Genomic DNA, 22336 nt, shown 5'->3' with positions numbered 1-22336 from the left:
ATTGAATGCAAGGGGAACAAGCTAGTCATCCACGCCTCCAGCCCCGTACTCACTAGGACGTACTAACCGTTGTGACTGAGGAGGTTCTGCTCTCCATCTGACCATTCAGATGGACTTGGATGCTCAGTGAGCCTTGGTCCCTCAGGTGAGACCCAATTAATAGAGATAACACTCACCTAGACCAACTGTAAGTTATGTATTTATTGTGTCTTGATCTCCATTTCTTTTAGAAAAGTTGCAGCGCTAGACATTAGACAGAGACTTTGACAAAATGGATTGAGTATTTCTACATCACAACGGCTGTGAGCTTAATTTCCTCACGGCCTCTCTGCGTACAGTCAGTTATGCAGAAAAACGAAATATCTACCTATTCACAGTCTTATTGGTGTACAGGAATAGGAAGCACTGCTAATTCTTAGTTCTACAGCTGTTCAAACATCTCCAAATTCTCAGAAAATTGACAGAATAAATTGGTTTATTCAACTGATGTTCATCTTATTTTCCCTAGTAAAGATACAAATGAAGAATCAGCAGTGTATCAGTGTCATATTCTTCCTGATAATATCTACAAATGATATTGTGTTAGCTTTCTGAGTTCTAAGGGATTGTGAGTAGACATGTATTTCCTTTGATGGATATCTGTCGGAAGTAGAGGGTCTGAGGTACTTGCCATGCAACACAGTCTACTGTTTCTGTGGCAGCGAGAAGTGGACCTGTCTTCAGAAAATTCAAAATGGCCAGAGAAGAGAGAAAACAATTGGGCAAATGTATTGTGGATGCATAGTGCGTTAGCTGCCTTGGAATAAGTGCCCATTAAACCCTCACAGAATCCCCTTGAAGTAGGAACTTAATTATATCCATGTTTAATGTTAGAGAGCTAAAGGCTGGGATCCTTAATTAACCAGCTTTGAATCACACAGTGAAAAGAGGCAGAGATTGCCCTCCTATGGAGCCTGTGGTCGGGGTGTAGTCTTTGTGGGGACATTTGAGAAGAAAGAGTGAGACAGAAAAAACTGAGTGTGTCTGTCATTGGAATGTAAGCCTGATGTAAGAACAGAGGCCATAACAAAGCCTGGGTAGTCTGAACAAGAAGAAATAGGTTATCAAAGGTCCAGATCATCTGTCAAGAAGAATTCAGGCAAGACTGTGGTAGCTCAGACACCAGGGACAACTTCCTCCTTGAGAAGAGTCTGTCTCTGCTCAGGGCCATCCACTTGGTCCTCCCCAATCCCTAACAGTACCCCAAAGGAAGGTACACAGAGACTCTGGGGGCCACAAGACTGTGAGTTCTACACTGTGAGTTCATAAGACTGTAAGTTTTATGTATATACATATATACATATACACATATATATATACACACACACACACGTTGTGATTTTGTTTTTCTGATTATGGAAGCAACACATTCTCTTTTTGAAATTATACGCATCCAAATTCAAACGCCAGTGAATCTATTATTCACCTTTGGGATGTGTTTGCACTTGAAAGCCACATCATGCTCTACCAGGATGTTTCCATCACTAGTTAGCGTCCTATTTAAAACTGTGGTGTATGAGAAACTGGGTTGAGGCCCATAAAGATTTAGACTCAGAAAGAAATGTCTTCCTTCTCTTTTGATTTTAAACCTGAGCCCTGGCCTCTCTTTCTTGAGAAAGGCTTCTTGATCCCAAATTAACGCATGGTCTGCTCTTCGTGTCCTACGGGCATCTTTTGCTGCTTTTCTCTGATCATTGACCATATTAAGTAATATTCTTAGCTTAAATGATGGTTTGTCATTCTACACAGTGACCTCTAGAAGGCAGAGCCATTGAGTATTTTGAAACAGAAATCCTTAACACGAGGCCAGATACACTAGTGTATTCTCTTTATGCGCTTGCTAAGAAATTATTGAAATCATGAATGCAACCCAGATAATTTAAAATATCATGTAAAATCCTGACTGAAGGCAAAAGTACAGCAAAATGTTGTGTACTGAGCTCTTCCCCGTAGTGAGCCTCCCAGGTCGGGCCTTCGAAGCACACACGGCCCTTAGATGGCCGTGGCTCTGTGGAGTGTCTCCTGCTGAAGACGTCTGAAGTGCACCATCTCTCTCAGCAAGTCAGTGTCAGCATGTCCAGGATTCCAACAGTGACTGATAACAGAAAATCACCACAATAGAGGAAGCGAGGTAAATAGTTGTGGAATCCACAAGATGCAATAAAAGTCACCTTGGAAGGAGAAAGGTTGTTCAAATTTTAGAGAAGATGCCTATTAGGAGTTAAACTGAAAGAGTCTAATTCAGAAGATGAGCATAATGAGTCTAACGTCTTTGAGTAACAAGGAGTGGCTCTCTGAAGTGAAAAGCACATTTCACTCTGCTTTGTATTTTCTTTCTGAACATAAGGTCCTCCTCACACAGCCTCCAAGTGCTGAAATCCATACTCATAGACAATGAATATAAATCATCAAAATCTGCCTTTTTAAAACACATTCTCTGGGAATTCAGATAATAAGTCAGTTGGGGGGAAACTTGCTCCCTAATCCACCAGAGATGAGGGTAAGTGAAGGGGGCAAAATCTGGAAATTCACGCACAGTCGAGCCACTGCCCCAGGCCACAGCAGAATGTGCCTGGAGGATTTTTTCCTCCATTAGGACTTTCACCATCCTCCCAGGAAGCGCATCCCCAACCAGCCCGGAGAAGTCTTCAGGGACCCGGGCTGCATGTTAAAACCCCTGACTGAGAAAAAGGAGAGTCCACGTTCTCATTTTTTTTTCAAATTTTTGATCTGGAGTGAGGTTGGACTGTTCTTTTCACATATGCAATGGCCATTTCCACTTATTCAGTGAGCTGCCTGGTCGCCTGTCTTGCTCATTTTATTAAGTAGTTTTATAAAATTTTATTGAATGTATGTTTATTAGATATATTAAATATAATTATATTGAATGTACTAGATGTAGTACATTGAATATATGCTTATTAAACATATGTCTTCATGAGTTTTTTCTTTGAGGAAATTAATTTTTCCATTAGAGACTGATTTTAATCATTTTTGATAGTTGCTGTTATTTTAAACCTTTAAATCCTACATAATCCAAGTTTTCTCCTATGATATCTTCCCTTATATGTAGATTGCATTTACCCATTCTGAGATGAATGAAATATCCTCTATATCTTTTAATGCTTTTTTATTTAATTTAATTATTTAATCCACTTATACGTGTTTGTATAGGAAGCAATCAAAGAACTAACTTGAGATCTAACTTCCTACACAAATTCAAATTAGGACAATAGTATTTTAATAATAGTTTACCCACTGGTTTTGGGTTTTTTTAAACTCACATGTGGTTTCTTGACAGTGTAAGAAGTCATTTGGAATCACTCAATCTGCTCAGTCGAGTGTTGGACCCGTTGTATCAATGTTGGGACAATCTGGTTCATGTCTACATTCTTTCGAGAAGTTTCGGAATTCTCTCTTCGATACAACAAATTCCTTAGAGATCTTCATTGTGATCGTCTTAAACTATAAGGTAACTGGAGAAGAGAAGACACTGTGAAAACAGTTATCCTCTTGCAGGGACACAGGATATGAGCCTCCTTTGGTCGACGTCGTCTCCAGGAGACACTCCACAGAGCCAAGGCCATCTAAGGGCTGTGTGTGTTTCGAAGGCCCGACCTGGGAGGCTCACGACGGGGAAGAGCTCAGTACACAACAGGAGGATCCTGGAAATCGCTCAGTGCTGTTGTGTAGGGTCCATGCACTTTTCTCATAAGAAGGTTTCAAATATATTTTTGGTGTTTTTACTACAGTGGATCATAGATTTGACATCAAAGATTTGAACCTCTTTAACCTGTTGGACAGGTATTAATTTTTATGATTAAATACACAACTCGTGTTAAGAATACACTTTATAGATTTTTAAGATTTAGAAATGAGGGCATAGTCTGTTTATATTAAAAAGTCGATTTATTTTTCTTCTGTTTTTCTGTATTCGTATCTTTTATTTAATTTCCAGTGCATTGACCAGGGCAGATTTGAAGGATAATAATGAACATCTTTATTTATTCCTGATTTTAATGGGGATCCTACTAGTGGATGTTTAATTGTGTTAACAAAAATGTTTTTATAGGAATAGTAATTCATTGTTTAGAAGTTCAAGTTTTCGGGCCGGCCCCGTGGCTTGGTGGTTAAGTGAGCGCGCTCCACTGCTGGCGACCCGGGTTCGGATCCCGGGCTCGCACCGACGTGCTGCTTCTCCGGCCATGCTGAGGCCGCGTCCCACATACAGCAACTAGAAGGATGTGCAGCTATGACACACAGCTATCTACTGGGGCTTTGGGGGGAAAAAATAAATAAATAAAAAAAAAAATCTTAAAAAAAAAAAAAGAAGTTCAAGTTTTCATGAGCCACAAATGCAAAAGCTTATATTTATACCTTTAGCTTTCCACAAACAATCTTAGTAAATATCTTGAAATTCAATTTCTCCTGATGAGACAAACCATATTCTAGTCACCTCCAGGTATGCTTGGTGATGACAGATTCTGTCAGTTGTTTAAATATAGATTGAAGCCAATCAGGACTTGACACCTGCCTTTTCCCAAACATGGTCCTGAGTTTATTGGGTCTTCCTGGCCAAGGGGCAGACTGGGGAAGGTAAGGGAGAGGGAGGAGACGTCAGCCCACAGCCACCCTGGGTTAACTTCAATCAGGGACGCAATCACCTTCTCCTGGTCCTTGAACCTGGGAACCAGTAGCCACAGACTGGCCTGTGTCTTGCTGGCTCTAGCCATCGCGCACATCCTGTTGACCACTGTCGCATCCGTGACCACCTGGGAGCCTCTTCTCTTCTGAGTGGGGAGGCTCTTTCTTAGTTCAATCCCCTTTCTTTCCCCAGGGGAACAAGATTGTGTTGGTTGCGCTTCTGTGATATTTTCAGAGCTGCAGGGAACTTGGAGTTTTCACCAGGCCCTCTATGCCCATTCACCCACACCATCCCTCCTGCTACCCGCTTCCATTTGACAGGAGCCATATCTGACAGGCCAGATCAGGACTGCCAGGTGGGAAAAGACCCCAAGTCACTTCTGCACCACTGCAAGAACGCCATGTAGTAAGCTTTCTACAAACCCTGCAATTTCCCTGGACAAGACTCAGATTTCTCTGTTCCTAGGAAATCCTAACACTGCCCCCGACAGCTGCCCAGGGACGTACCTGGTGCAGCACCCAGCCTGCCTCCAAGGCTCTTGATCATCCCCCAAGCCTAGGGTTCTACTTCCTCATTGGGTTGGCACAGAGTTAGTGAGAGGAGAGTCTCAGCCAAATGACACTCTTTCCAATTTTCTTCCCCATTAATATAGACAGAGGCTCTGAGAATCAAGGATGAGCATGTGCTGCCCTGGCTTCCAGTCCTGTATTCCCTCTTCCCCAGCACATCACAGATTCTCTGATTGTAGGTGAGACAGACAGGAAGTGATTGGGAATATAAGCCTAGAAATCAAGTATTTTAGATTATATGTATTCATTCAAAAGAAGACTTTTTTCCATGAGTCTTAGTAGCATTATTTTTAAGTTGATCAGAGAAAGATCCCTGAAAAAATTGGTATTTTAGGAAAGTCAGAGGAACGGACACCAGTAGAAGAGAGGCTGAGAGAGAAGGTGATACGGAGCAGAAATGAGAAAGAAAGTTTGCCAGCCATCCTCCCTCTTTCAATCTCTCTCTCTTTCTTTTCTATAAAACATCGTTATCAAGCAGTGCCATCAGAATCGATCACTGGGAGCAAATGCAAATTGGTTCATCAACATAATCACGTGACTCGTTGAAATATTATCCTTTAAAGAAGCTGCTCATAGGTCTGATGTTGCCACCGTTGGAAGAGAGCTGTGCAGACAAGGCGGACCTGCACAGATGGGGTTCGAGCTGGCTTCCTATGTGTTTCCTCACTCAGCTCGATGCGGCCACCACATCTGAATAAAGCGTCAGAACAGTAGGGATGTCCAATCAGACAAGAGTGACTCAATTCATCCTCAGAGGCTTTTCAGATGTCCCTGAACTGAGATCTGTAGTCATCTTATTTTTCTCATTTGTCTACCTGTTTGGCCTCCTGGGGAACTTCTCCGTCATCACTGCTGTGATTAGGGAAAGCCGGCTCCACTGTCCCATGTACTTCTTCCTGAAGAACTTGTCTTTTCTGGACATGTGCTACACCTCCGTCACCATCCCCAAGGCGCTGCTTACCTCCCTCATGGGCTCAGGGGTCATTTCCTACCTCGAGTGTGTAGCTCAGCTTTACACGTTTATTACACTCGCTACCACCGAGTGCTTCCTGCTCACAGCCATGGCCTATGACCGGTGCTTGGCCATCAACAGGTCCCTGCTCTATGGGGCCATGATGAGCCAGAAGCTTTGTTCTGAGCTGGTTGTCATGGCCTGGGTGAGCGGGGCCATCTACTCAGCCTTCCACACCCTCAACACCTTTTCCCTCCACTTCTGTGGGCCCAATGTCATCGAACATTTCTTCTGTGACATTCCTCCTGTCATGAGACTTTCCTGCACCGATTACCACCTCAATGAGAAAGTGGGCTTTGCTGTGAGCAGCTGCATTGTCATGAGTTCCTTTGCCCTTACAGCCCTCTCCTATGTCTGGATCATCTCCATGATTGCTCGGATCCCCTCTGTGGGTGGTAGGAGGAAAGCCTTCTCCACCTGCTCCTCTCATTTGACCACAGTTGTTTTGTTTTACGGAACAGGAAGCTTCATGTACCTGAGGCCTGCCTCCCAATACTCCCCAACCCAAGGTCGCCTGGCATCTGTTTTTTACTCCTTTCTGACACCCACTTTGAATCCTGTTATCTACTGTCTGAGGAACAAAGATATGAAGGTTGCCCTGCAGAAACTGTATTGTCAAAGAAAGCACTAAGTCCTAGAAGCTACAATTTGTGGGATCTTTAGAATTTCAGTGACTGGTTGTTAAAGTCAAATATCACTCCATCCCTCATCTTCCTTCTCTTTTCGCTGACAGTTTCTTCTGTCAACCTGGCCAATGGCAGCTGTTGTTACCGCACAAAATTGAGATTCTCTGCCTGATGCCCATAAACAAGCCAATTAATTATGGCACCAGCATCTAAGGGGAGAAATCAGCTTTATTCTGCAAGATTGATCTCCAGGGAGGCAGGAGGCATATGCCTTCAGATGTGTCTCTCCAATTCAGGATTTGGGACAAAATTTGAGAGGTGAGGGAGAACAGGTTGGCACATGGAAACACTGGTGGGACAAGTTTTGGCTGGTGGGCTTCAGGTATTTACAGTAAGGTTTTAAACATTTATGATGAGGTTCTAAACATTTATGATGAAGTTGGGAAGGAATTTTAACACCAGATTTTCCTGAATGAGGGAACCCTCGCTTCTAATAAGAGTCCGGCTTTCAAGTTCCGGTCACATCCAGGTCCTTGGGTTCCGTAGAAGGAGGCTCTTTGGTTCCGCGGTCATTTCATGTCACGATTTCTTCTTTTGCGCATGCCCTGGCTGCGTGACTTTGCAGTTTTTCTGAAAGACAGTCCTTAATCACTTTGTTGATAAGAGATGGGGTCTGTTCGAACTGGCTCTAAATGGGCCCGTGGTTACAGTGTCTTTACAAATTTTTATGTTTCTCCAGATTTTATCACGAGAATCTTCTTTTAAATGAATTGTTTCCTATTTGTAGGATATAGGAAGAATCCAGGTATTTCCTGAGCTTTAATTATTGCTCTCATGTTTGTCATCATCCGCATGTAATGACCTCTGCTCTTGAATTTCCAATGTTCTCTTGGAATCACCACATTGAGCTGAATACGCCCCAGCCCTTCCTTTCTAAGATCTACTTCTTCCTACTCCTCAGCCATCACACTGCTCTGCTGTTCCTGCTTCAGATATTTGTACCGTCTTCTGCTCAGCTCCCCAGGCTAAAGTTTTTGAAGTCATTCTCATTTCATCTTTGGTCTTTGTCTTTCTAAACACGATTAATCTCCAGTTTCTCTTTCTTCTCCCTAAATGTGTCATTGACCCCTTACATGCTCTCTCTTCTTAGTCCGGGATTTCATGAGCTCTTTTCTGGAATCAAATATAACTATTCAATTCAGTGGTTTTCCAAGTTAACTTTTTTTTTGAAGGAAGAACTCTTATTCAAACCTTTTACGTGGTAGCCCTCTGGATACAATCCAAGTGGTGATTAATGAGGCAAGGAAGGTGGTCTCAGTGCTGAAGGATAATCCCTCCTCCTTCCTCCCCACCAACATTTTCCACGGTAGCCCGTGGTTAAAGTCCTCAGAATCCCTTACACACTATTAAGTACTATTTGGTTCCATTTCCTACTACCTCTCCTCTTAAAATTCTTGTCAACAAAGTAGCACTTTATCTTTCCAATATATAGATCTTTATATGCTCTTACAATAAAGAAAATCCTACAGTGACTCACGCCATCTCTATAATAAAGACCAAAGTTTGTAGCATCACTTGCATTACCTTTTATCATAGGAAACGCATTTATATGCATCCTCACCTTTAGCTACCCCCTCAAACCATTCAACATTTAAGACATCCAAGACCTTTTCTCCATTTTTGTGTTGATAATGAACACTCTCCACCATTGTCTACAGACTCAAATGCCACTTCCTCTGTGACATGCAAAGACTTATCTGCACCGATCAGCAGATCATTCCTCTGATTTCCAGATATCATTTTATCTCCATGTTCTGAAACTTTCTCTGTCATATATTTCATGTTGAATACATTTTTGTACATTAAACAATCACAAAATGTTGACAGGTCAGTATCCTCATCCAAGCGTCCTGCTGCACCATTGCCACATTTATGTGCCTCTGCATTTTCTTCTGTGTAAATACGTAACAACTTTTCATATATTTCTAGGTTCTCTGTAACATGGTCAGACTTGGTAGTTTGGTAGAAGCCGCCTCTCAAGCTGCCTTCATGTTTGCACTCCCATCTCAGATACCCTTCTCCTGTCTCCTTTGTTCACTCCATATCCACTGGGGTTCTACTCAATTGTAAGGTCTGGCACAGATTTCCTAGGCCATCATGTAGTGTAATTCCACTCCTGACAGCTCCCACTCACTTTCAGGGTCATGCATTGTCTTATCTCATGTCTCATTAGACTGAGGACCAAATTCCCCAAGGTATTTAAACCCTGGATACCACTGCTGTGATCAGGGCAGGACTTTCCCAATGCTTGTCCTGTCTTCTTTCTGATTAAGGTAACTTCCTATTCAGTGATCACTTTCTAACTCTCCATGAGGGCTGCAGTAAGTTTTCTTTCCTATAACTGAATATTAGTTTCATAACTTCTAAAAGGGTGAAGCTCCATATGGATACTTGTCACCCTGAAACAGTTTTTGAATATTGAGAGTAAATCTCCAATTATATGTCTTCCTACCTGCTTGCTTAAACTTCAGAGTACCAGAAAAAAAAAAAAAAAAGAAAGAAAGAAATACCAATATGGAATTTCTCCTGAGGCAAAAAAGTAAATGAAAACCAAAAACAGCAATGTTTCTGCCATCCTAAGTTAGAATACATTTACCATCAATCACTAGGTGTACAATCATACATAGTTACATAAACACTCTATTTCCTCATCTGGAAAGTGAAGTTAGCAGTTACTACCTCACAAAATTTCATAAAAATCATTGTGATTGTGTATATGAAAGACCTAGGCAGTACATGCCATGTAGTATGGCTTTTCATCACATATTTTTCTTATGGTTGTTAATATTGGGATGTGAATCCAGTCTGAGTTTATTAGGAAATCATTTCCTTGGAGGTGATAATGGATGTGTTCCATTAGCATCAATGGTGGAAAGATAAAATGACTTAATGACTACTTCCTAAATGAGAGAATGAAGGAGTAATGGAGAAAACAAATAAATGGTCAGATAAACCAAAGAACAGATGAGCCCCAGCTTCATAGAAGAGAAAGGAGGGGGTTTGAAGACGGTGCAAATGAAAATAATCTCAGTCATCAGCCGTAGTCCCTCATTTACAGCTCATCGAGGGTCTCCCGGCAGATGCAATAATCAGTTACAAAATCAGAAAATCCAAACAACAAAACAAAAAGAAAACCCAGTACCTTCTAATCAAGAATCTAAAAGTATTTCCTGTTTATTTGGAGTCCATATTTATATTAGTGGGTTTTTTTCTCATGATCTTTGGCTCTGTGATGATATGTCATGGATCTTAGAGTCTTCTATCTATATCTAAGCAGCAAAGAAACTGAACCACTTCAGTCACCTGAAACACATTAAAGCAAGAGCTTTATGCCTACTTATATTCTGGGGACACAAAGACAAATATAGAAATGCTTCAGCCCCAAGATACTTAGAAACCTGACATGTAGCCAACTAATAAACATTACGTTTGTTCATTAATGTGAAATTGTAAGTTGACCTCTATCATTTTTACCCAATTTGAATTTTGCTTTCCTGATATTGACTGAATCATTCACTCTTACTCTCACCTGTATTTACAGAACCTGAATTTCATGCAAAAGCAAACAGCCAACTAGACAGGGCTGCCTGAATCCCTTTTCTCAGGCTCTAGAGCTGTGATAGGTTTAGAACTCTTACAAACACTGTCTTTTTACTAGTTCATTTGGCAGCCCCAAAATAGAATAGACCTGCTCTTCTTGAAAGGATCCTTGATAACTCAATCCATTTCATTATGAAGAATATATGATTCGTAGATTTCTGCTTGATGATGCCCACTGATCACAAAAATAATTTTAATACATCAATCCAAAGGATCTCCACCTCCATGCTGAGATGTCACTTTGGGGTTTACATAATTTCAGAGCAGCTATTCTTACTGCCAATGGCGCTGTCACCCACCAACCCTGCAATCAGAATTCAGCATGGACCATTTTCTCTCAGCTCAGAGCTTCCCCTGTTTTATTTATTTTCTTCTTCTGGCCCAACTTTGTTCATCTCTTTTCAGTAAAGTATTTCAATCCCTTTCTCATTATGAATTTATTCAGATCAACTTAGCAGAGACATGTCTTCATCCTTCATATTCCTGGGTTTACTCCTCAACAAAAAGTTCGTATTCCATTTCTTACTTAGTAACACAATCATGGCACCCTGGCTGAACAACTGGGAGTAATTATTAACTTTTCTTTTTCAAAAATTATATATAATGTAATCAGAACTTTTCACTCACTTTATGCAGTGTTTTGCATGCACACCTTTGCATTTCAATTCCATTCTCATTATTTTTTACAACTTGTGTCCTCTTTACATCACAAGTGGATTATTTCCTGTTGCATCTCAGTTTGATTTCCCAACACTCTTGTTGCTCCCTTCTTATCTGACCTACTTTACTTCAACTAGCATGATTTTATTGAATACAACTCAAAAAAGCTGTACTTCTAAGTAAAAAACTTTCTATTATTCATTTTTACATGTAGAATAAATCAAAACTAACTTTTATTTATCAATGAAAGAGGTGTCCACAATTTTTTATTTCAAACATTTTTTAGGTACACAATTTGGGGTATAAAATAATTAACAACTTTTTAAAAGTCAAAGAAATAGAGAGAGTTATTATTTTCCGTACCAGTAATGACTTGCCTGTCAATGGGAAAATGAGATGAGAGTGAGTACTCTACTATAAATACCTACACAGGGCCGGCCCTGTGGCTTGGTGGTTAAGTGCGCGCGCTGCGATGCTGGTGGCCCGGGTTCGGATCCCGGGTGCGCATCGAGGCACCACTTCTCCGTTCATCCTGAGGCCGAGTCCCACATACAGCAACTAGAAGGATGTGCAGCTACGACATACAACTATCCACTGGGGCTTTGGGGGGAAAAATAAAATAAATAAAATCTTTAAAAAAAAAATAAAATAAAATAAATAAATAAATACCTACACACACAAAAGTGGTTACTATTCTTTGAAGGTGACTGACATCAGCTAAAAGTATGTATCAGAAACTAAGGGTAACCACTAAAAAATTATAAAAATAAGTGTAATTGATATATTGAGAGAAGAAAAAGTGAAATCCTATAAAATTCTCAACAAAAAAAAACAGAGAAGGCAGAGAAAGGGGGAATTTAGAACAGAAAAATTACAACAGACAACAGTAACAAATATGGTACATATTAATCTATGTCAATAATCACATTAAATGTGAACAGTCAGGCCAACTGAATTACAGAAATCATCAGAATGGATTTAAAAACATCAACATCTACATGTTGTCTACATATAGTTACAAGAAACCAACTTTAAATATAAAACATTGGTAGATAAAAAATAAAGAAATGGGGGAAATATACCATGCCAAAACTAACCAAAAGAAAGCTAGACTAGCTCTATTAATTTCAAAGAAGACTTTAGAACAAGGAAATTAATCAGGAGTAAAGAAGGGAATTTTATAATATTAAAGAGGTCAATTCTCCAAAAAGAAACAAAATCACTTAATGTCTGTGCACTGGATCACAGAGCATCAAAATATTGGAGGCAAAAATTGACAGAACTGCAAGGAGAAACAGATAAACCCACAATTATAGTTGGAGACTTCAACACCTTGCTACCAGTTATTGATACAGACTGCAGGCAAAAAAATCCGTCAGACCTGAAAATCACTACCAATCACTTTGACCTAATTGACACATATGAAAAGCGTTGGCCAGTAAGAGGAGAACACACGTTCTACAGAAGTTGAAATGGAATATTCTTTGAGATGAGCCATGGTCTGGACCATTAAAAAATGATAAAAATTTAAAAATTAGAAATTATACAAAGTATGTTCTCACGCAACAATGGCATCGAACTAGAAATCAATGAGAGAATGATAGCTTGAAAATGCTCAATATTTGGAAATTAAACAATGCTCTTCTTTTGGGGTAAACATGATGTAGTCTATACAGAAGTCAAAATATAATGATGTACACCTGAAATTTTTATAATGTTATAAACCAATGTTATCTCAATTAAAAAAATAGAAAGGGGCTGGCCCCGTGGCGTAGCAGTTAAGTGCGCGCACTCCTCTGCTGGCGGCCCGGGTTCGGATCCCAGGCGCACACCGACGCACCACTTGTCAGGCCACGCTGTGGCAGTGTCCCACATAAAGTGGAGGAAGATAGGCACGGATGTTAGCTTAGGGCCAGTCTTCCTCAGCAAAAAGAGGAGGATTGGCATGAATGTTAGATCAGGGCTGATCTTCCTCACAAAAAAAAAGAAAAGAAAAATCCGGAAAAAAATAAGAATTTTAAAAAAAGTTTATATAGAGGCCTTAACTGGGTTCAGTCACCCACACACAGGGCCCTAACTGGGTTCAGTCATACACACACGGGGCCTTAAATGGGTTTAGTCAGTGCCCAGTCCACATGGCCTCGTCACCACATTACTATCTCAAGCCTGTATTCTTGGGGCAGCTTCTGGGAGTGGGGAAGGAAGCAGAACCCACATTCTAAAGACGGGGGGGGGCCACCTCTAATTGTTTGGGGTCAAACCTGTGGTCATGTCTTCTTGATGACCTTTCCCAACAGACCCCAAATACCCAAAGCAATCTTGAGCAAGAAGAACGAAGATGAAAGCCAACAGGCAGCCCTCGTGCCCATGCAGGACCTGGCACTTATGACCACCTAGTAGTGCAGGGGTGGCAGGTGACAGCAAGGCAGTCATCGGACATGACAGTGAGGAGGAATAGCTCCGTGGCTGCGACAAACTCATGGAAAACATCTGTGAGGCACAGCCTGGGAATAAGATGGAGCTGCCTCGAGGCAGGGCATTGTGGATGGACTTGGGGACAGTAGCAGAGATGAGGGAGAGACTCCAAAGACACAGGTTCTTCAGGAGGAAATGCCTGGGAGTGTAGACGTGCTGGTCCAGGCCAGTCAAGGTGAGGAGAAGGAGGTTTCCCAGCACAGCGGCCAGATAAATGGGTAAAAAGAGACCCGCCTGCAAGATGAACAGGTGGGAAGATCAGAGAAGCCAAGGAGGACAAATTCCGTCCCCACTGTGGGACTGACATCCTTGGAAACAGGACTGGCAAAACGTAGAGGGTGCCCGGATCCACACAGACGCATCACTCCAGTCTACATGGTCACCTATGAATTCAGGGGCGTGAAAACACAACGAAGCGGTAATTCTAAATTTAGTTTATTGCTCATTACATAACTTTAAAAATTAATTGTCACTGGGTTTCTTCAAACTTTATATAGCCAATCCATCCATGGGAGCACTGAGGTTTCCTAAGGAGTTAAGTCAAAAGAGATGCGTTCGCATCAGCCAGAAAATAGGTTCTCTGTTTTCTGTGCTCAATTAACTGTTTTCTAAATACTATTTTTTCTCCACATTTGTCGTGTCTCCCTCTGTCCCCTTCTCTTGCTCTCCTCCGTCTTTCATTCATTCTTCCTTTCTTCATACGTTCATGAAAGAGGTGTTTAAAGAGACTGTTTATTCACTTATGGAGATACTGTTAAAATGTTCATGATCCTTTAGAAGCAATTTATTGGGTAGGTAAAATTTACACCTCTGTATATTATTAATATTTGGGTTACATTTACCTGATATGTAGATAAAAACGCTAAGCTATTAATACAGCTTCCAAATGCCAAAGACTTATATATTACAACAGACAGAGCACGAGGATTTAAATTGAAAATAGCACGTTAGGCCCCATCTGTATTTTATAGCCAATAAATAGAAAATTATATTTAATATCATAAAGAGTTATTAACTCTGATCAACAGTATCTCAGTGTGGATAGAGATTCTTACTTTTTTTTTTTTAATCGAGGAACTCACCCAAAGAAACCTCATGTTTGGGGCCGGCCTGGTGGTGCAAGTGGTTAAGTGTGCAGGCTCAGCTGCGGTGGCCCGGGGTTCACCAGTTCGGATCCCGGGCACGCACTGACGCACCACTTCTTAAGCCATGCTGTGGTAGCGTCCCATATAAAGTGAAGGAAGATGGGCATGGATGTTAGCTCAGGGCCAGTCTTCCTCAGCAAAAAGAGGAGGATTGGCAGATGTTAGCTCAGGGCTGATCTTCCTCACAAAAAAAAAGAAAAAAGAAAAAAGAAACCTCATGTTTAAGGACTACCTGTCAGCGTCATGCACATGTCTCCTGTATGAACTGCACTTCCCAGTGCAATGCCTGCAGAAGGGGCTGACAGCGGCCACCCCTCCAGCAGGGGTAGGAATGTGCACGTCACACAAGTGTCCTGTACCCTCTGGTATTTTGAAGGTCAGAGGGCAACAGGAACAAGGAGCTGATTATTCGCAGAATCTATCACTAGGAAGGACCTCTGGAGAGATGCCCTCTGAGGTGTAGGCACCTCCAAAGGAACAAAGTCACTTGCCATTACCATGCAGAGGAACACGAGGGCCCAGGATGCGGTTTTACAATTACTGCACGCTGAACATGTCTGCTGAATACAGTGAGGGAAGCTGGGAGAAGAGTAACTGCTCCAGCAAATGTTTATTGAGCTTCCTCTCCTCGCCAGATTTTACTCTGGGCGGGAGCTGTGGGTTGAGACATGAACAAATTAGCCCTGTTCTCTGGACTCAGAGATGTTAAAACAGTTACTCAAAACCTGTAATTAAAATAACAGTAAATCTAGAAAGAAAAAAAAGTGCAGTCCTTGACATTTTGTAACGGGAAAAACAAATCTATTCTGATTTCAAGGGAGGCTTCCAGGAGGAAGTGATATTTAATCTAAGCCCTGCAGGTAAAGCCTGGTAATAGGATCAGGAAGGACAGCAGCCCTGAGGGAGATGTCGATCTAAGGAACAGCACATGCAAAGGCCCCGGGGCTGTGATGAGCTAGTTCAGGAGAATTTGGGAAAAGAAGGAAAGCACACAGCACATGGGTGGGAAAGGGAGCCACATTATGCATGGCATTAAACCATGTCACTGTATTTTCCCTCTCCTTCCTCACTCTTTGCATACACCCTTACGTTCACACTCAAAATATGTTACCAAGTTCTCTAAGATCTAGAGGACAATGTAGTATCTTAAAGTGTTAGGCTTTCCAATTTAATGTTCTGACAATTCCTAGATTTTAAAATCAATTTCCCTATTGTCAAATAGTGTATCTGAATTGATTAGCATGTGGATAAAATTAGTGTCTTAAATAAATAACATTTTAAGAATAATAGTGTTTGTATCTGATCATATGAAACAGTTCCACTATCCAGACACACAGTAAAAACGATAACTAGTAAATCAGTGATTCTGAAGATATATAGAACACTCTGTGCATGCATGTATAAAAATTTTAAATAAGTAATTTTTTTTATTAAAAAGTAAGACTCTAGACATGTGGCATCCTCCCCATCATCATCATCATCATGCAAACTGAGCAAGAACAGGAAGTTTCTGTTGTTATCCCCACTTAGGGCTTGGCCTCATATCCCTCTACGATCTCCCTCAGGATCAACCATTCCAGGTACGGAGCTTGACAGGATGAGTCACGGCCAAGTGTGACGAGCACCTCATCAGGGCTCCTACCTTCCCGCCTGGTGTCCTGCTGGTGATGGGGACTGCAGCGAGGCGTGCCGAGGGCAGAGTGAAACAGTGGAGTGAGTTCATCAATGGAGCTGAGAAGGAAAGCGGGTGCCCCAAATGCCAGCTGCACTCATGTCTACCTTATGCAACTTCTAATATCAAAAACTATGGCATTTGTTCCATTAAAATTCATGGATCTGATTTGATGGGATGACTGCCACATACTGTTCTAGAATTCAGGAAGTGTGCTACTTCTCTTATGCAGAGAAGTGGCAATTCATCACGGCACCCCTTTTCCAGTGTCACGTGATGTTGGAGCACCAGCAGGGGTTCCCATACGGACCTCCCCAGTCATCACCACTCTCTTCTTCAGGGACACGTTCTGGAACACTTACAGTGAGTGAAAGCTTTCTCATTCTGCCTTTCAATTGATTTCTTTAATTTCTTTCAGCAATGTTTTGTAGTTTTCATTGTACAAGTCTGTCATGCCCTTGGCTAAATTTATAGTTATTTTATTCTTTCTGATGCTATTTTAAGTGGAATTGTTTGCTTAATTTCCATTTCAGACTGTTCGTTGCCAGTATATGGAAAGATAACTGATTTTTGCATGTTACTTTGTATCCTGCAATGTTGCTGAATTCATTTATCAGCTCTAACGGTTTGGGGTAGTTTTTTTCTTTTTTTTAGATGTGTGTGTATTCTTTAGGATTATCTATGTCTGCATAGAATCATGTCACCTATGAACATAGACAATTTTATTTATTTGTTTTCAATTTGAAAGCTATTGGATTTGATTTGCTGTCATTTTTTTTTTTTTTGAGACTTTTTGCTTGTGTATTCATGTATTTTTCTTTTCTGATAGTGTCTTTTTCCGACCTTGGCATGGGGCAATGCTGGCCTCATATAATGAGCTGAGAACCATTCCCTCCTTTTCAATTTTTTTGGAAGAATTTGAGAATGATTGGCATTCATTATTCTTTAATTGTTGTGTGGAATTCACTAGTAAAGCCATCTGGGCCTGGGCTTTTCTTTGTTGTGAGATTTTGATGACTAATTCAATCTCCTTCTTGTCATATGTCCATTCAGATTTTCTACTTCTTTTTGACTCAGCATTGGTACTTTGTGTGTTTCTAGAAATTTGTCCATTTCATCTGGGATATCCAATTTGTTGGCAAACAATGGTTCATACTATTCTCTTATAATCCTTTTTTTCTGTAAAATCAGTAATAATTCCCCCCTCTTTCATTCCTGATTTTGCAATTGTGACTTCTCTTCTTTTTAAATCAAGCTAAAGATTTGTCCATTTTTTAATCTTTTCAAATAATTAATTGTGGTTTCATAAATTCTATTTTTTTCTATATTCTACTTTATCTTCACTCTAATCATTATTGTTTCCTTCTTTCTGCTGTCCTGTGTTTATTCTGCTCTTCAATCTTCAAATTCCTTAAGGTGTACAGTTAGGAGACAAGACCTTTCTCAAGACCTTTCTTCTTTTTTAATGTAGGCATCGACAGCTATACAGTTCCCTCTGCACCCTGCCTGTGCTGCATCCTTTAAGTTTTTTGTGTGTATTTTCATTTTCATTCATCACAGGTTATTTTCTAATTTCCCTGTGATTTCTTCTTTGTCCCTTTTTAACAGTGTGCTGTGTAATTTCCACATATTTGTGAGTTTTCCGTCTGTTATTGATCTTAGTTTAATCGCATCGTGATCAGAAAATGTACTTTGCATGATTTCAAATTTTTCAAATTCTTTAAGGCTTCTTTTGTTTCCTGAATGTGGTCTATTCTGGAGAATGACACGTGTGCTCTTGAAAAGAGTGTGTACTTGGCTGTCGTTGGGTGGAGTGTTCTGTATGTGTCTGCTAGTCGACTTGGTTTATAATGTTGCTCAAGTCCTTTAATTACTTATTGATCCTCTGTCTCAACCCAAATGTTGACACCACCCAATTTAAAATGTCTAAACATAAATCACGTCCAATTCTTCTTGTGCAACAGTTCTGAAACAATCCCACCTGTTTGCACGCCTTTCCCTTTCTCCCAATCTAGTCAGATACAAAATTTATCATTTCCTAACTCGAAGTGTGTATAGAATTCTTTTAGCTGGGATAAATTCGTACATCTGCTGGTGTTTGTGAGTTTGCAAGACTGAGATAGCTGACCAGCAATCTACAAATTAGATCACCTCTTTTAAATCTCTCTAATACATAAGATCATGTTTTCTTGATCAAGATGAAGAGGTTGCAGATGTTTAAATTATTTAGATGGGCCTATTCAATCTGAATTATGCATTTCTTTGGTAGCTACTGTGGAATTATACAGAGTGAAATGAGTAGTAGATATTGCAGTTCTGAATTATCTTTTTAAATGCAAAGATTTTAATTCATACATCTTTACTTTTCCATTGTAAACTCTTCAGAATATCCATTTCCTGTATAAGCTCCCACACTAAAATCTATTTTTGCTGAGGGGTATTTGTGTGTTTCATTTGTTCGCAATAAAACCATTTGATTCCAAAATCAAGCTCACCTAAGAATTTTACAAGTACATCAGGAACAAAGGTGAAAAGAATCACACCTATTTTTAAATGGGATTTTATATATATATATTTGCAAAAGACATTAAGACATTTATATTTCAGAAAAAAAATTCTTGATCGACTATAAAAGCTATAAATTATAATAACTAAGTGTTTACAGAAAAAGCAGAAAACATATTAAAAGAATAGAATGTTGGATTACTCTATCTAACCCCATATTCTGCATTATGTCATCAAAACCAGGCATACTAGATAAGATCCTCACAGTAATGACATTGTATTATATACTCTTGATAAATTTTGTAAACATTTTGGGACATTTTCCTAAGATCTTAATTCACATATTTGCCTTTATTTCTGTAACGCTTTCTACTCATAACCGTCTCTCCATCAATCCGAATACATCAAGTATTCTTATCTTTTTCTATGTATAAACCATTATACTATGATAGAATGTATTTAAATTGCCAGAGCTCTCCGAATTTTATCACTCTCATACTCATTCCCAATTGTAACAAAATATCAAGCTAAGAACACAAGTTCTTTTTTCTGGACTGATCTAAAAGAAAATAGGAACAAAAATACATGTCGTATTCATAGTAGTTAACCGTTACAGAAATGTAGGTATCAACATTGACTTCCCTAAATACTACCAGTAAAATATGGTGGTCATGCAAAGAAAAGTTTATCATAGTTACTGTGGTAAGAAAAACCACCAACTTGACAGTAATATCTCAAAATGGAAAATTGGGGCAGAGTGTTTTTAGGGACGAAGCTGAGTGATTTTAAGGGAGGTCTTGCAGAAAGAGGATCCATTTTGGAATGGGCAGAGTTTATAACATAAGAGTGAGATGAGTCTCTTCAGGCAAGTCTTGAAGAGCAAGCTATAAGTGTTAACAAATAAACATTCTAATTTAACATTTTTATTTAAAAAGATAACTTTTAGCTATCAGGATCAGATATTTCCTGAAGCAAAAAACTAAGTTATTTTCCTTGGCCCTTGAATTGTTTAACAAAAACACCGGGCCATGTGAATGTTTCAAATATTGTAGTAGAGTGGAAGAAGGCATTGCTTTGCATTTCAATGCTCATCACCCTCTTTTGTTTATGCGTCAGCCTAAGCTGGAGGATACACCATTATCTTCTGAGGACAGATCAATCCAGATGTATCACTGCTGACTGTGAAGTGGTCATTTGTTTAACTTTTTATGGTAGTCCTTCCAATCACAAATGTCACATTATCTTGTTCTTTTTTTGTGGTAAAATATACATAACATAAAACTCACCATTTTAAGGGACAGTTCAGTGGCATTATGTAGATTTACATTGTTGCACGACCATCACCACCCTCCATCTCCAGAACTCTCTCTTCTTCCCAAATTGAAACTCTGTACCATTAACAGTAATTCCACATTCTCTTTCTCATGGGACCCTGGCAACCACCATTCTACTTTCTGTCTCTATGAATTTGATTTGTCTAGCTACCTCAAGGAAGTTAGAATATACAGTATCTGTATTTTTATGTATGCCTATTTCACTGAGCATAATGTCTTCAAGGTTTATCCATGTTGTAACGTGTCCAAATTTCATTTCTTCTTAAGGATGAATAATCTTCCATTGTACAGGTATACCAAATTCTGTGTATACATTGCTCCACTGATGAACTTTGGGGTTGTTTCCACCTTTTGGCTGTTGTGAGTAATGCTACTGTTAGGATTGGTATGCAAATATTTGATCAAGCTCCTGCTTTAAATTCTTTTGCGTATATTCTCAGAAGTGGAATTGCTTGATCATATGGTAATTCTATGTTTAATTTTTAGAGGAATGACAATACTGCCTTTCACAGGGGCTGCATCATTAAACATTCCCACCAATAGTGTACAAGGGATCCAATTTTTCCATGTCCTTGTCAATATTTGTTAATTTCCGGGGGTATTTTTAATAATAGCCACCATAACAGAAATGAAGTAGATCTCATTGTGATTTTGATTTCCCTAATGTGATTTTGATTTCCCTAATGATTAATGATGTCGAGCATATTTTCATGTGCTTATTGGTCATTGCATAACTTCTTGGACCAAACACCTACTTGAGTCCTTTGCCCATTTTTAATTAAGTCATTTACTATTTTGTGTTGAGTAGTAGGAGATCTTTATATATATTGGATATTAATCCTTATCGGGTATACGATTTACAAATATTTGCTGCACAAATTTTTTGGGGGGGGGGGTGAGGAAGATTAGCCCTGAGCTAACATCTGTTGCCAATCCTCCTCTTTTTGCTGAGGAAGATTGGCCTTGGGCTAACGTCCGTGCCCATCTTTCTCTACTTTATATGTGGGAAGCCTGCCACAGCATGGCTTGATAAGCCATGCATAGTCCACGCCCGAGATCCAAACCTGCGAACCCCGGGCCACCAAAGCGGAGCATGAAAACTTCTTAACCACTACACCACCAGGCCAGCGCCTCAAATTTTTTTTAATTTTGATGGAGTCAAATTTATCTATTTTTTTATTCGAGTGCAATTGACGTGTAACATTATATTAGTTTCAAGTGTACAACATAATGATTCAATATTTGTATACATTGCAAAACGATAATTTTATTTATTTATTTTTGTTACCTGTGCTTTTAGCATCATATCCAAGGAATTATTGCTAAATCCAATGCCATAATACTTTTCCCCTATGTTTTCTTCTGAGAGTTTTATAGGTTTAGTGCTTATGTTTAGGTCTTTGTCCATTTTGAGTTATTTTCTGCATATGGTGTAAGGTAAGAATCCAGCTTATTCTTTTGCATGTGGATACCCAATTTTCCCAGCACTTTTTCTAGAAAAGACTATCCCTTCCCTGGTGGTCTTGGCACCCTTGTTGAAAATCACTTGACTGTATATGCAAAAATTTATTTTCTGGATTCCCTATTTTATTCCATTGGTTTTTAGGTCAGTATCACACTGTTTGGGTTGTTGTGGTTTTGGAGTATGTTTTGAGTTCGGGAAATGTGCGACTCCCGACTTTGTTCATTTTCAAGATTGTTTTGGCTATTCAGGTTGTCTTGAGACTCCACATGAATTTTAGGTTGGAATTTTTGACTGCAAAAAAGTCAATGGGATTTTGATATGGATTACATTTATATCTAAAGATTGTTTTGGTAGTATTTATATCTTAACAAATATTAAGTCTCCCAATCCATGAACACACATGTCTTTTCATTTATTTGTGTCTTTAATTCTTTCAGCCATGTTTTGTAATATTCAGTGTCCAGGTCTTTCATCTCCTTGGTTAAGTTTATTACTAAGTATTTTACTCTTTAAAAGCTACTGTAATTGG

General features: G+C 39.7%; 1 protein-coding gene across 1 annotated transcript; it reads left to right on the top strand.

Moving 5' to 3' along the window:
- The first annotated feature begins 5969 nt into the window (after positions 1 to 5969).
- Positions 5970 to 6896, top strand: LOC101398830 (olfactory receptor 2G3-like). Its single transcript, XM_004420483.3, has one exon. It carries the CDS (start codon positions 5970 to 5972, stop codon positions 6894 to 6896), a length of 927 nt encoding a protein of 308 aa, XP_004420540.1.
- Positions 6897 to 22336: the final 15440 nt, after the last annotated feature.

This window comes from Ceratotherium simum, chromosome 4 (assembly GCF_057802395.1).
Source record: "Ceratotherium simum simum isolate JZ-2026a chromosome 4, ASM5780239v1, whole genome shotgun sequence".
NCBI lineage: Eukaryota > Metazoa > Chordata > Mammalia > Perissodactyla > Rhinocerotidae > Ceratotherium > Ceratotherium simum.
The sequence above is the reverse complement of the archived record's forward strand: the minus strand, read 5'-3'. Positions and strand labels throughout refer to the sequence as shown.

Coding starts and splice junctions, on each gene's coding strand:
- LOC101398830 (XM_004420483.3), top strand. CDS start 5,970: ATGTCCAATCAGACAAGAGTGACTCAATTCATCCTCAGAGGCTTTTCA.